This window comes from Callospermophilus lateralis, chromosome 6, assembly GCF_048772815.1.
Source record: "Callospermophilus lateralis isolate mCalLat2 chromosome 6, mCalLat2.hap1, whole genome shotgun sequence".
Taxonomy (NCBI): domain Eukaryota; kingdom Metazoa; phylum Chordata; class Mammalia; order Rodentia; family Sciuridae; genus Callospermophilus; species Callospermophilus lateralis.
Window position 1 is genome coordinate 20858807 of NC_135310.1, and position 15383 is coordinate 20874189.

The following is a 15383-nucleotide window of genomic DNA, read 5'->3' on the forward strand; positions in this document are numbered from 1 at the left end:
TATAAGCTCTAGAAAAGAAAATATTGCATGCTTTGATAGGCATGCAATACTGAAGGACCTAGTCTAGCAGTGAGGTCAGAACATCCTTAAGATAATAACATTTATGCTGAGCTATAAAGGAGGAGACAGAACCCGTCCTGCTAGAATGATTTCTAGGCAAACAGAAGAAAATGTGTAAGTGAGGTGGTTAAGGATGGCTAGTTTATAAAATTTGGTAACTTGCCAACTGAAACTGATAGAATACATTTTGTTAGCATTTGCCTAAGACACTTGCTAGGAATAGGAAAAAATGGTGAGAGTGATGCCTAGCTGGCTTAATGAAGGGTAATCCTGCTTTAGTTGAGAAGGAGTAGTTGCAATTTCAACATTAGAATCTGGAAAACTATTTCAAGGAAAAAGGTAATGTAGTAAAACAAAAGAAGAAACAATTTAATTTACTGTATTTCTTATCCCAGGTGAAAAAAAGAACTTGAGAAAGTGGAGAAGATATTACAAGAGGGTGAACCCATTAATCTAATATGTACAAATGCCTACAAAACATTTTTTTTTTAAAATTTCACTTCTAATCCCATAAAAGGAAAAGGATGCTGCCATCTGAAGAAACCTAGAATTTGTAAATCTACAGAAATGAGATTGGAACAGGTAGAGCAGAGAGGGAAAAATCTTTGCTGTCAATCAATATTTGTTAAAATGAATGAATAAGAATTCAGAAGACAATAAACACTGTTAGCTTTTCCGATGCCTCACAAATATAGATTTTTTATGGTTTGCCTCCTCCTTCCTCTTCTTTTTATTTATTTTTTATTACCAGCTTTTCATATTTTGTTTGTTGTAAGATACATGTGACAAATAACAATAAACTGGTGACAGAAAGTATCCTAATAAAAAGTGGTTTCTCAACTATTTATAGAGTTTATTGTATATCAGGCAATATATGAAATGTTTTACATACATAGGTATCTCATTTAATTCATCACAACCACCTTCTGACCAACGAACCTATTATACATGTATGATAAAAATGAGGACACTGAAGCCAAAGAAGACAAATAATTCTATACCAAATGTCACATAATAGGGATGCCAAAGGGAATTAAATAGGTGCTAAGTCTCTTAGAGTTCATTCAATCTATTATCTGAACATAGAATATATGTTGGATCTCGGGGGATAGCTAGAGAGGATGAACGAAAACATAATCCCAATCTTCCCTGTGTATGTGTGTGTGTGTATGTTTAGCCTAGGTCCTTTTCTCAAAAGAGAACAAAGTTGAATTAGAGTAGGGGAAAAGATTAAAAAAGGGAATGTGACAATTCTAATACCAGTTTTTATAAACGGATAAACCAAAAATACACCAATACACCAACAGTTCTAAACGTTAATGGCACTAGGATGTCCTGCAGTAGAACTCTAGTTAAAAGGGATTGCTGCCCCTGCATCCATGCTCCAGTTTCTGTTCAGTAGGTTGGGGAGAGGTGTGAAATCTGAAAATATGCATTTCTAACAATTTCTCAGCTAATGCTTTTGGTCCAGGGACCATAATTTGAGAACCCGTATAGTATAATAAATAAATTTACTCTCTTATACAGATATAGTAAATAAAACCACACTAGAACATAAATGAAAGTATTCCTCTGGGAGTTAAAGATATAGAATTCTATAGATTTTAGAAGATTTTTTTCCTTTATAATTTTAAATATAATATTTGATACAGATTTCTGTGTATTTAAATTGTAAAAATCACCTACTTCTCATATCAAACTCATATAGTGAGTGTCAACAAATATAACTGATAAACTTCCTTTAATATTAAACTCTTTATTTTCATAATTGTCAAATATTCTTATTAGATTTAATTTCTGAAGACTATACAACTTTCATAATTAACACAATACAGACAGGTTAAATTTTGATTATTTTTTACACATTGCTTATTTCACAATTTTTACTGGCAAATAAACAATACTATTCCAAAGAATAATGTAAGAGAATATATGACATTGGACAAGAAAAGTAATTCAAATTTTCTAAGATACATGGTAAGACTACTAAAAATAGAACACAAAGAATATTATCCTACAGTCATTAATTTTAATTCTTTTATTAAATAAAGAAGGTATAAAAATCTAAGACTGGGCTAGACTCTTCCAAAAAAGCTTTTGAAAATAATGACAAAATAGACTTTTATGGTATTTAAGTGATACAATGAATATTAGTAATGAAGTAAAATCTTACCCAGATCTCGTCGTTTTGAACTCCACCTTGAGGATAGGTTTGCATGGTTCTGGTTTCTTCCCGTCCTTTAACTGTTTTCCTAAAATATATTTTCCTACATTTAATTCTAAAATTCTACTTTACTCTAAATTCTTGCATTGACAATTTATGAAATGAAAGTGAAATGTAATGAAATTCACCATGAAACATTTCAAAATGATTTTGAAAGATATATTTAATATAAAATACAATACTTTTAAATGATCAGGCAAAATTCAGTTTGAAATTCACTGCTGAAAATAAGTAAAATAACATTTATGTAATAAAATTCTACTATGAAAAAATGATAGTCTTCTCAATGTTCTTCATTATAGATAAGCAAAAGAGAACTTCAGTTTGCTAAATGAATACAAAATTTAAAAAAAAAATGAATCTGTATTACATTTTTATCCAGGTGTAACAGGCTATAAGATTAAATCCTATTTTAACAAATTCATTTATATTCATCCTCCTAAGTAAAATCCACTCATCATAGTGTATAAAAGCTACTAAAACACACAAAGCTCTATAAAATGTCAATAACTAATTTTGTAAAATAATTTTGATTTTGATTTTTGATATTTGCAAAATGTTTGAGATTTTAGTTATCTATTTCTAGATATTCATTGTAGAAACCACAGAAAACTCAAAAAAATAAAGAAATAAAACAAAAATCTATTTTATCCCTTTTTTTAGTAATAATTACTCTCAACACTATTATACTTTTGGCAAATCACCAAACATGGGAATTGCCTTGGGAATCTCTGACACATACTCAACCCAAACATTTCTTATTTGCTTTCATACTTTTATTTTTTCCTCTATAACACTTATTCTAAAATACTTTATATTTCACTCCTTTATTTTTATTTATTTTTGTTGTTGTAGTTTGTCTAACAAACCAGAATGTAAATTCTGGGTAAGCAAAAATTTTTAGTGTATATTTTCCCTGTTGTGTCTCTAGAGGCACAAACCCTTTGACATATAGTGGGTACTCAATAAACATTCAATGGGCAAATAAATTAATGATTATTTCCTTGGTCTAAATTCCTAGAAAAAGGATATCTGGGTAAAACTGTATTCCAGAAATGTGCCTGTTTATACTTCCATCAACAATCTAAGAGAATATTATGCCAAGGGCCAAGATACCAGAAAGATATAACAATTATGAACAAATATGCACCAAAAATAATGGCACCAAAATATATGAAAATTAAATGCCTAAAAAATAAGAGGAAAAATAGACATAATAATAATAGTTGGAAACCTCAACATCTTACTTACAATAGTGTATAGACAACCAAACAGGAGATGAACAAAGAAACAAAATTTGAACAACTTCAAACAACTTAGAGCCAACAAACATTTATAGAACATTTCAACTAATAGAAACAGAATATAATTTTCCCAAGTTCATGCAAAACATTTTCAGGACGAACTGTATATTAGGCCATAAAATAAATCTCAATCAAATTTAAAAGATAAACATACACAAAATAAGTTCTTCAACCAAAACAGAATGAAATTAGAAATCATTAGCAGGAAAAATAATAGAGATTCTAAAATATATGTGAAAAGTAAACAACATATTGCTAAATAAACAATGGGCTAAAGACAAACATCAAAAGAAAAATCATACTAGGTGCTATAACATATGTTAGTAATCCTGGAAACTTGAGAGGCTGAGTCAGGAGGACTCTAAATTTAAGGACAGCCTCTGCAAGTTAGGGCCTGTCTCAAAATAAAAAGGGTTGGGAAGGGGCTAGGGTTGTGGCTCAGCAGTAGAGCACTCACCTAGCATGTGCAAGGCACTGGGTTCGATGCTCAGCACCACATAAAAATAAATACACTAAAAGTACTACAACTTAAAAAAAAAAATGATCTGGAAAGTAGTTCAGTGGTAAAGTACCCTGGGCCAATCCAATACCAAAAGAAAAACAAACAAATAAACAACAACAAAAAAAAAAATAGGAAGGAAAAAAAAGATAAATCAGGAACTACTTTGAAATAAAATAAAAAAAAATAAAAAACTTTTAGCTACACTGACCAAAAAAAGAGGCAGAAAACTCAAATCATAGGATCAGATAAAGAACTGTAAAGAAATCTATGAACAACTGCATGTCAACAAATGAGATGCCTTAGAGGAGATGAATAAATGCGTAGAAAGACAAAATTATTAAAATTGACTCAAAAAGAAATAGACAATATGAATAAACCTACAACAAGTGAAGAGACTGAAAAACTAAAATAGTTTTGAGTTTTAACAGATCTACAAGGAAATGCATAAATTTAAGTACATAATGAATTTTGACATAACGATGTACCTGCAAGCACTACTTATTGAGACTTCATTGTTTTCCCATTGATAGGAAATGTTAGCTGTACTATATGGCTTTTATAAATATGTATATAATCTGTTGGTAAAACATATAATCTTGTCTTAATTTAAGATCCTAGGATCATCACTTTCCTTCCTTCTGAAGAAATGATGGTTCAGTGGACCCTGAATGTCCAAGAGGAAGCTCAATTTTCAGAACCAAGAAGTGATTAGTAGTAGATAAGATGTAAGGATTGGAAAGGAATGTAGAAGGAAAACTTGACTATTGAGGTAGGAGAAAAAAATAAGAAAAAAGAAAGGTATAAATAAAAGTCTAAAAAAAATTACAAAGCTCTAATGGAAGTGTCAGTATAATTTGTACTCATAAGTCTAGGCACTGTGAGTGGCACATGTCTATAATTCCAAAGACTCAAGAAGTGGAGACAGAAGGATCAAAAGTTCAAGGTCACCCCAGCAACTTATAGTAAGACCCTAAGCAAAGATGCTATCTCTAAATAAAAATTAAAAAGAGCTAAGGATGTAGCTCAGTGTTAAAGTATCCCTAGGTTAAATTCCCAGTACCTAAATAATAATAATAAATTAATAATAATTGTCATTATTTATTACCACTTATTATTATTTGGTATCACAGACCCAATTTTACATTTGTTTTCAAAATTATTATATTATATAAATTTTGTTTTTATTCAGAAATAAGTCACTAACTTATTTCAATATTCAGTGTTTTAGTAGCTAGAACAATTTTTAAGAAGGTCATTAAAGGGTATATTTATTGAACTCTTGCAAGACGGTATTTACATATCTTGCATAAAACCTGGCTAGGTATAAAATTATTTTTTCTTGCTCAGTCTTCATGTTGATCCTTTGTGTTCTAGCATTTAGACTTGTAATACAGTTGGAAAGCTAGTTTTATTGTTGTTCCTTTAAAGTTAACCTTTTTTCTCCAGTTAAAAATTCTAGTAATTTCATTATCTCCATAAATTTAAAAAAAAATTGGCTGTTTTTCTAGTTATCATTCTTTGCTAATATTGCTTGGAAACCAGTGAGTATTTTAGATTGGCATATTCTGATACTTTTCCAACTAAGATGTTTTAAAAAACATGTTACTGATTACTGTTCTTGGTCCAGAAAGATTAAATTATTCATCTGTATTCTCACACTAACTATTTTGTAAACCAAGTAATAAGGCATTAGATATGATTTTATAAGTCATAGATAAATAGAAGAATATTTAGAAAATCACCAGATTTCATTCACCGGGTGTCATTTTACTTAAGTGCTGTACACCAGCGGAGCAACAAGGTGTTTCTTCTACCTGAGAACTGCCTTAACAAGACCCTGAAAAGATCTGACTAATTATAAAATCTAACTTAATAAATCACATAAACCTTTATGCCATCCACATACAATTTCTTTTTGTGTTATAAATGTCCTTTTCCTATGCCCACTTACCAACCACAATGGATATTCTGCCACATGAACTGGTCTGAGCTCTACTAATTCCAGAATTTCAGTCCTGAATTTCCATTTCTTCCCATTTCCTCTGTCACAACTGAAATCTTCAGTATTAACTGTTTATTAATGTAAGCATTTAGTTATTGTGCAACCTCTTCTGCCTTCAGGTCACCTGATGCACTACCATTAAAGTGATATTTTCCAAGATGTTAATTGTGTATTCCTCACTGTAAACTCATTTACTAGGCTTCCATCATGAAGTTCAAACATTTTAGCATACTTTGATGTATAATCTTGCCTCTATACAGTTTTTTTTCATTTCCTGCTTTTAACTCAAATTTTAAACCCTAACACTTTTCCAAAAACACTGCTTATGATTACATCTTTGTGACTTTGTATTTTTTCACTAAAACAACCTTGTCCTATTGTTTTCTATCAAATAACACCCCAACCCCTTTCCTTAAGACCCCACTCCTATGTCCTGAATTTATGAACTATTTCTATACCCTTCACCCAAAACAACACCACTATTTCTTTGTTTTCACATCTTATTGTATACAACCTCATCAGCACTTATCACAATATAACTTATAGTTATAAGTTTATAGATCATTTTCATTCACTCGACTATGAACTCTTTAAGGGCAATCTACTCCCAGCATTTAATCTCTAGTGCATAGGAGATACTCAGTAAAATGTTTCTTAAATGAATAAAGATTGATTTAAAAAAAAGAATGAAGATCAATGACAAAAACAATTACTAAGTTTTTCATATTGCCAATTAGAACACAGGACATTTTCTAACTGACACAGTTGTTATATTGTAGTTTTGCTTTTTCAGTGTAGAGCAGCTGTCCAAAATGGTAGCCACCAGTCACATTCTGTTGTTGGGCACTTGAAATATGGCTAGTCCAAGTCAAAGTGTGCTGTGACTATAGAATGTATTCTATATTTCAAAGGCCTAATACAAAAAAAACTGTGAAATATCTCAATTTTGTATGCTGGATTTCATGACAAAATAACACTTTTGCATATGGGGGGTTAAATAAAAGTTAAAATAAATAATATCAATCTTAACATTCATTTCACTGTTTTTAATATGATTACTAATAAATTAAAATTAATCTATGCAGTTCACATTACATTTCTATTGAACAATGATTTTCTAAAAAATACAATGACAAACTAGAAAATCACACTGTTGATGTTAATAATATTAGTCTGAAACAGGGACAGAAGGGTGAACTTCTCTTAATATATATGGAGACAGAGTTGATTTAAAGCTGGGGACTGGATATATCTGAATATCTGGTTTTTGATTCTTAGCTAAGATTTAAAGATGGTGGGATTTTTGATTAAGTGTTCAAGTTCTAAAACTTCCTTGTTAACCCTCAAGGCACTGACAGGCAAACTGGATGTATCAATTAAAAGGCCTTACTGAGTTTCTCCTGGAACTATAAAGAAGCCAGATTTTGGTGGATGTACCTGGATACTCAGCATAACCATTGTGTGTCAGTAAGTGCCATGGGGAGCCTGCTTATAGAGGATGTTTCAGAATGCTTATCTGCATTCTTTTCTCTTGCTATATTATATCCTTAGCCTTTAAATAAAAGCCTAACTTAAGGATGCTAAGGAGTATGGTAAGTCCTTTCTGGAGAAAATTTTAAATTCTATAAAGAACTAAAGTATGGATTTATTTTATGCTTCAGATGAATCTTAAAAGTAGATGAACAGAATTCTGTGTATATTTCATCCTAACTTGAATTTTTCTTAAACTTTGATTCTATTTTTTCTTTAATGACTCTTAATAGAATAAAAGTTCCCCAATCTTGGTTTACTTGTTGATAAGTAGATTGATTTTACTGATGAATAAGCTCTAGAAACTAAATTTAAAATGTCATTTTCTATTTTAGACATCTATTGATTTTGACTGCTTAGGATCTCCATTTCCTTAGGGAATCATCTGATTCTGGCAAAGTTGACAATCAAAAAATCTCATTATGCTACATATCATCCCCAGGGCTGTCATGTGGGGCACTGGCCCAACAAAACACATAACAAGGTCACAACTTCAAGGTTAAGAATATGAGCCATCAAGTTATTCCTTGTAAGTAATGAATAACGAAAGCCTATCTGTCACAGGAGAAAAACAGACAGAAAGAAAAAAGCAGAGTCTACCTGTTAGGTGCAGAACAGGCTGAACTATGTTATCTGCAGGGCAGGCTGAACAAATGTTAGCTGCAGGATGGCCCAAGCACTCAACCCCCCCTCTGTCTGGTCCTTATCACCTGCTTGAGTTAAAGCTGAACACTCAACCCCCCCTTGTGCCAACAAGGCAGCTTGCAGACACAGAGGCCCCATTAGATTTGGGCTATAAAAACTCCCTCCTGCTGGGCCCCTCTCTCTCTTGCTCTCTTGCTCTGTCTCTCTCTCTTGATCTCTCCTCTCTTGATCTCTCTGTCTCCCTTGAGCACATGCTCTCCTCCCCCCCACCCCCCTCTCTTTTCTCCTCTGTTGCACTGCTGCAAAAAGATCTCTTGGTCACTCCGAGTGTTGTGGTCACTTTCCTCTCACTACCCCTACAGAAATACAGAATCCACAGTTCATCCAGATGAAATGACTTTGCAGAATCTACATAAATTAACTTCTGCTTACTTTTTACATATTCATAAAAGTTTAAACCTTAAAATTCATCTTATTCAGGGGTTGGGGTTGTGGTTCAGTGATAGAGCACTTGCCTAGCATGTGCAAGGCTCAATTCAGCACCACATATACATAAATAAATAAAACAAAGGTCCATCAGCAACTAAGAAAAAAAGTTAAAGGAAAATTCATCTTGTTCAATCCTGCCATTTAACATAAAATGAAACTAAATCCCAGAGAATAGAAATTATTTCCACGATGTATTTCATATGTAACAAGGTTAGAATAGGTTTCAGGTTTTCTAGTTGCCAAGGAAATGTTTTTTGATATCATGGAAACTGGATTAAAGAGAGCTATCACATTTTGTTTAAGGAGTCAAAAATCACCTATTGTGTTTTATAGTGAAGAAAAATTTAACTTAGCATTTCTAAAACTTCTTTGACAATTACATACTTCTTAGACCAAATAACTCACCAATAAGGAAAAAATAAATAGTATTTGTGAACTATATTTTTGAAAACTAATCTATCCTTCCAGATTTGTATTTACTAGAATCACACATTTATAGCACCTAATAATTTCCAGGTACTTTTACTTACATATTGCTTATATAATTCATACCTAGAATAGTACTTATCATAGAGTGGAACCAATAAATATTTATTGAATGAACATATATAATCCTCAGAGGCCATATTAACTTTCATTATTATCTCTATTTATACATAAGAAAAATGAGGTTCAGAAACATTAACCAACTTCACAGAACCAAAAACTATGGAACTAAAAGGCTATAACCACATGTGTGTCTTTTGGAGTTAAAATCCCTTTAGGCTAATGTAATAATGAATCTTGTGAACACATTCTTCAAGGCTATCTTGACCTATTTTAAGTATGAAACCCTGTAACAATAAACATTAAAGTAAAATACTAGTAGGAGTTCAATTAGTTCCTGACTATCAAGGTATATAAATGCTTTCCAAGACTAAGATACTTGAATAACTATTAGGTAGGTTTAAATTAAAAAAACAAAAATGTACAAAATTTTAAAAGTCTAGTAGATTTAAAGTAATTTGCCCCATAGCTGTTTGGCTAAAATTAAGATCAAGAGACCATAATAGAAGACAACAATAAGAAAAAAAGAACTACATTTTAACTAAAGGTTAAATATATATATATATATATATATATATATATATATATATATATATATATATATATTAACCTTTATTTTATTTATTTATTTTTATGTGGAACTGAGGATTGAACCCAGTGCCTCTCACCTGCTACGTGAGTGCTCTACCACTGAGCCACAACCCCGGCCCCAAAAGAACTAAATTTCAATTCATCAACAGATAGTTTGTTATTCTAAAAATTATGTATCACAAATATCATATGTAAAGAATAGATACATATACCACAAAAAGATATATAAATCATATCTCTGTACTTTACTATATCAAAATGGACACGACTTTGCCATGGAATTCAGTTGTGAACACAAAACTGCTTTAGTAGGTTATATACCACCAACAATAAGTTAATAAGTAAGTAATAAACAAGATTAGAACTCTTAGAATTCGTATTTTAAAAGTATGAATTATTTGTATAAAATAAAATAACACTATTTTATCTTTTGAGGATTATAAAAGTTATATTTATTCACCATGGTACATTTACTGCATTCCCCTAGGAAAAGGGAGAACTATTTTTGAATCCAATTTGTACATATAAAAGTTTGTACAAATTATGTGTAGCACATAAAGGCCTCTGTCACACCTAAAATCCAGACACTACTATTTGGGTATTCCTGCTTCAGGATCTCCAGTTTATCAAGTCTGTTCCATAGAAAATGAAAACTAGAATTATACTCAGTCTTGCTGTTAACACTTAGAAATTATTTTAAAATATAATAAAATAAAAATTTCCTTAACTTTTAAACTCAAAAAGTTCTATAAACTGGGAGTGAAGACATTTTCTTAACAATTTTAACAGTATGACAAATTCATACCTTATTGTAGTTGGGCTTTTATAAATTTTTTTTAAAAATCACTTTAGTTGTGACATTATCTTTCTAACTTATGGCTATTTCAAAAGGTCATTGTCAAAATATTTACCGAATACTTTAAAAAAATAATAATATTCCTTGACAAAATAATATAACACCTTAAGGAATCAGAAAATACTAAATGTCTTTGGCTATGAAACTAAAAGGCCATTCTTGCAACAGAAAAGAGCACAGTCACTTCAGAAACATTGTAAAAAAACAAAGCATAACAGAAATATGCATAGAAATCAAACATTTTATATAAGTAAATAAATAAATAAAATAAAATTCTGACCGCCTACATTTAGACTACTATATTGAACAACAAAAGCCATATTTACATTTTGTTTGGATTCTAATTCTGAGAAAAGACAGTAAGTCAAATATTCTTTATCTTACTGGTTTAAAAATAATTTTAGCTAATGATCCTTTTCTAACACACTACAAACACTGTAGAGACTGATTATATGACTTATAAAGTCTGCTCTTAAAGACCTGTTCGTAGTATAAAAAACAAAAACAAGATTAGATTAAAAAAATGTTATTACTTGGCAATATTAGAGTAATAATTGAGCTAGGAAACATCAATAGATATCAAAATTAGAGGGGAAAAGTCTGATGAGTAGCAGTATGCACATAATCTCAAAGAAACTAATTCATATCAATATACTTATTGATAATATAAATTAAAAATACTTAATTTCAAAGGGAAAAAGAATAAGTTTATAGTAGACACATAGCACACAGATTCCTAATCAAGGAATCAAAAGATACTGCCAATATAAGAGAAAGAAAAAATAGGTTTGGGGGCTAGAGGTGGAACTGAGTGGTAAAGTGCTTAGCTAGCATGAGGTAGGCCCCGTGTTCCATTCCCAAGAGCACACACACAAAAGGTTTTACTTGAGAAGATGTAAAAATACTAAGGGCAGTGGAAGGAGACGGTAATCATTATACAAAATTCATGTATGAAGATGTAAATTTGGTGTCAACATAACATATATACAAACAGAGATTTGATAAACTGTGGTATAAAGGTGTATTAAGAACTGTAATGCAAAAAAATTATGAATGTAATGCACTGCACTATTGTCATGTATGTAAGAAATAATAAAAAAATAATTAAAAAAATTTAAAAAAATAATACATTATAATCTCTCTAGGATATGCTGCCAAAAAAGTGCAACCTGAATCTAATCATGAGAAAACATCAGGCAATACTGAAGCACATTTATGTACAAAATAAGTGCTTAATAATTTTTATAATTTACCTGATATGAAAGTTAAAAACAAAAAAAAAGGGCTCAATAACTGTTCCAGATTTTAAAGACTGAAGAAACATTGCAACCAAATCTAATTAACATGCAGTATTTTCTGATAAGACAAAACTTGTTGAGAGGAGAAAGTTTTATTAGGAAAAAAAAAACACACACACACACACACACACACACACACACACGTATATGTGGGGGGGGGGCATGCGCGCGCCCACACCATAGAATAATTAGGGGTGATTGGGCACTATAGCAACTACGGTTTCAAAGAGAAAATGCACTTAGCACTTTCTTTTTATTGCAATATTGCAATGCTGGGAATTGAACCTTGGGTTTGCAAATGCTAGGTTAAGTGCTCTACTGCTAAACTACACCTCCAGTCCTAGTACTATTCTTTGAAAGAAAAAACAGATAAAACTTCAAGATGCAATAGCATCATTATATATTTCTACTATCTTTGATACTAATTATATTTTCTTCTGAATTTGAAACAAAAGGTGTTTGAGCTAATTGCCCTTATCTCTACTTTTTGGGTTTTCTAAATTTTCTAGATTTCCCAATGGGATTAGAGGATTCTAAGACTTATCGGAATGTTCAAGAGTATAAACAAGATTAGAAACCTAGGCATTAATGAAAGGAAGAAGAAAAATACACTAAGAAAAACTAGAACCTACTATCATAATGGATATATTCTAGATTCACTTGTAAATAGCCCTGCTGCAAATTTATTAAAGTGTTTTTCCAGCAGAGGACTCTTATTACAGAGCAATAATAAAGTATATCTTGATGTCAAGAATTGCTATTCTCACAGGAACAGAAGCCTAAAAACCCATACTGCCACAGACAGATAAAACTTGTTTTTAATTTTATTGTTTCTTTAATATCAATATAGCAATAACTCAGAATATTTAGAAAGTGATTATTTATATTTAAAGCAAGAAATGAAATATTAGCAATAGCTATAAAGATTCTCTTTTATTATTATCAGTTTATAATAGTTTCTTTAAATGTGATTTCTCTAAATTTCTCAGGAAGAATTCTCTTGGATTAGGGATGGAGAATTCAGATTGATCCAAAAAATATAGATTAAAAATGAAAAGAGGCCTTCTTAATTCAGCTTTAATAAATAATCTAATACAATTTTCATAGCATTTTTTAAAATACTATTTATACAGAAAAAAAAAAAGTTAATATAGCAGGCCAGAGACTGCTATCCCTAGAAAAATCGACTTGCAAATTCAGCTTTTGGTTGATGTCTGGGACTTTGCCTTTTGAGGCAGCTCCCATTATTACCTGACAGATACGGTTGGATCACTGTGCCTCACTGTTGAACAAAGAAAGTAGTTTATGCTGAACCTCTACTTTCCTTCTCTGAATCTGAAATTTTGGTACATGCTAAAGCCTATATGACGAACAATAAAAATGCACAGGCTCAGGTGAGCTTATTTGATTGATAATATTTCTCACATGTGGTAACAACAACTCACTGCTAGAATGATGAAGTATGTCCAACATAACTCCATGGGGAGAGGGCTCTTGGAAGATTGAACTTACTTTTCTCCATACTTTATACAAGTGCCTTTTCCCTTTGCCAATTTTGCTCTATGTTCTTTTGCAGTAATAAATCACAATTGCAATATGACTATATGCTGAGTCCTGAGAGTCTTCCCAGTCAATCGTTAAATCTGGGATAAACTGGGAACATTCAAATCCCAAATTTAATGTATAAAATTCATCCTATAGAGGTATGCCTGTTTCAAGCACATTGTTTCATATAACATTGACAACTTGCAAGTGATAGCTTTAAGATGACAAAAGCTTAGAGTACTACCTCACTCAAAAGACCATTTGCTTTTTGGATTACTAAAGAAATGATATTCAACAGATGAAATATCATATTAAATAAATACAATATTCATTAAAAACTGAACAAACACAAAAACAAACTCAAAAAACAAAGAGTTTATGTTATAATTCAAGAAGTATTTAAAATCAAGGTATTCTTACCATGTGGTGTGATTGTCTGTACAGGCTTAGCAGGGGACCTCACATTCCAGATGGTCAAGGTGCCATCTGAATGACTGCAAATAAATTGTTTTCCTTCATGATGCCAAGCAACAGAGTGAATAGCCTAAAGAAGAAGGAAAAATAATTTCATTTTTCAAACTTATTTAAATATCAAACCTATCATAAATAGTTTTATAATGAATTTTTATTTTAAATTCTTTTTATATTTTCCAAGCTGAAATCAATGTTAACTTTACTTTCCCAAAATTTAGCATTCTTGAAATACAGAGATTTTATTTCATATTGACAATGTTTTAATTCTTTTCAATTATTTTACCTCTTTTTTTATTTATATATGACAGCAGAATGCATTACAATTCTCATTACACATATATAGTACAATTTTTCATATCTCTGGTTGTATACATAGCATATTTACACCAATTCGTGTCTTCATATCTGTACTTTGGGTAATAATGATCATCACATTCCAACATCATTCATAACCCCATGCCCTCTCCCTTCCCCTCCAACCCCTCTACCCCATCTAGAGTTCTTCTATTCTTCCCATCTCCTGCAGCTCCATATCGCACCATGAATTAGCCTCCTTATATCAAAGAGAATATTCGGCATTTGATTTTTTGGGAATGGCTAACTTCACTTAGCATTATCTTCTCTAACTCCATCTATTTACCTGCAAATGCCATGATTTTATTCTCTTTTATTGCTGAGTAACATTCCACTGTGTATATATGACACATTTTTTTTTATCCATTCATCTATTGAAGGGCATCTAGGTTGGTTCCACAGTTTAGCTATTGTGAGTTGAGCTGCTATAAACATTGATGTGCCTGTATCCCTGTTTTTAAGTCCTTTTGGGTATAGGCTGAGGAGAGGATCAGCTGGGTCAAATGGTGGTTTCATTCCCAATTTTCCAAGGAATCTCCATACTGCTTTCCATAGTGACTGCACCCCTGTGCTTCCACCAGCAGTGTATGAGCGTACATTTTTCCCCGTATCCTCGCCAACACTTATGGTTGTTTGTATTCATAATAGCTGCCATTCTGACTGAAGTGAGATGAAATCTTAGAGTAGTTTTGATTTACATTTCTCTGATTGCTAGAGATGATGAACATTGTTTCATACATTTGTTGACTGATTGTACATCATCTTCTGAGAAGTGTCTCTTTGGGTCTTTGGCCCATTTATTGATTGGGTTATTTGTTTTTGTGGTATTTAACTTTTTGAGTTCTTTATATATCCTAGAGATTAGTGCTCTATCTGATGTGTGAAGGGTAAAGATTTGCTCCCAAGATGTAGGCTCTCTATTCACCTCACAGATTGTTTCTTTTGTTGAGAAGAAGTTTTTTA

General features: G+C 31.4%; 1 protein-coding gene across 4 annotated transcripts in view; it reads right to left on the minus strand.

The window, feature by feature from the left end:
* The window catches only part of Stxbp5 (syntaxin binding protein 5), a 168418-nt gene that overhangs the window by 95215 nt on the left and 57820 nt on the right, over positions 1-15383 (minus strand). For all 4 annotated transcript variants that reach the window (XM_076858164.2, XM_076858163.2, XM_076858162.2 and 1 more), the window contains 2 exons: positions 14013-14136; positions 2234-2312 (listed from right to left, as the gene is read on the minus strand). In XM_076858164.2, the coding sequence (XP_076714279.1) occupies positions 2234-2312; positions 14013-14136 (203 nt within the window). The remainder of the gene's footprint in view (positions 1-2233; positions 2313-14012; positions 14137-15383) is intronic.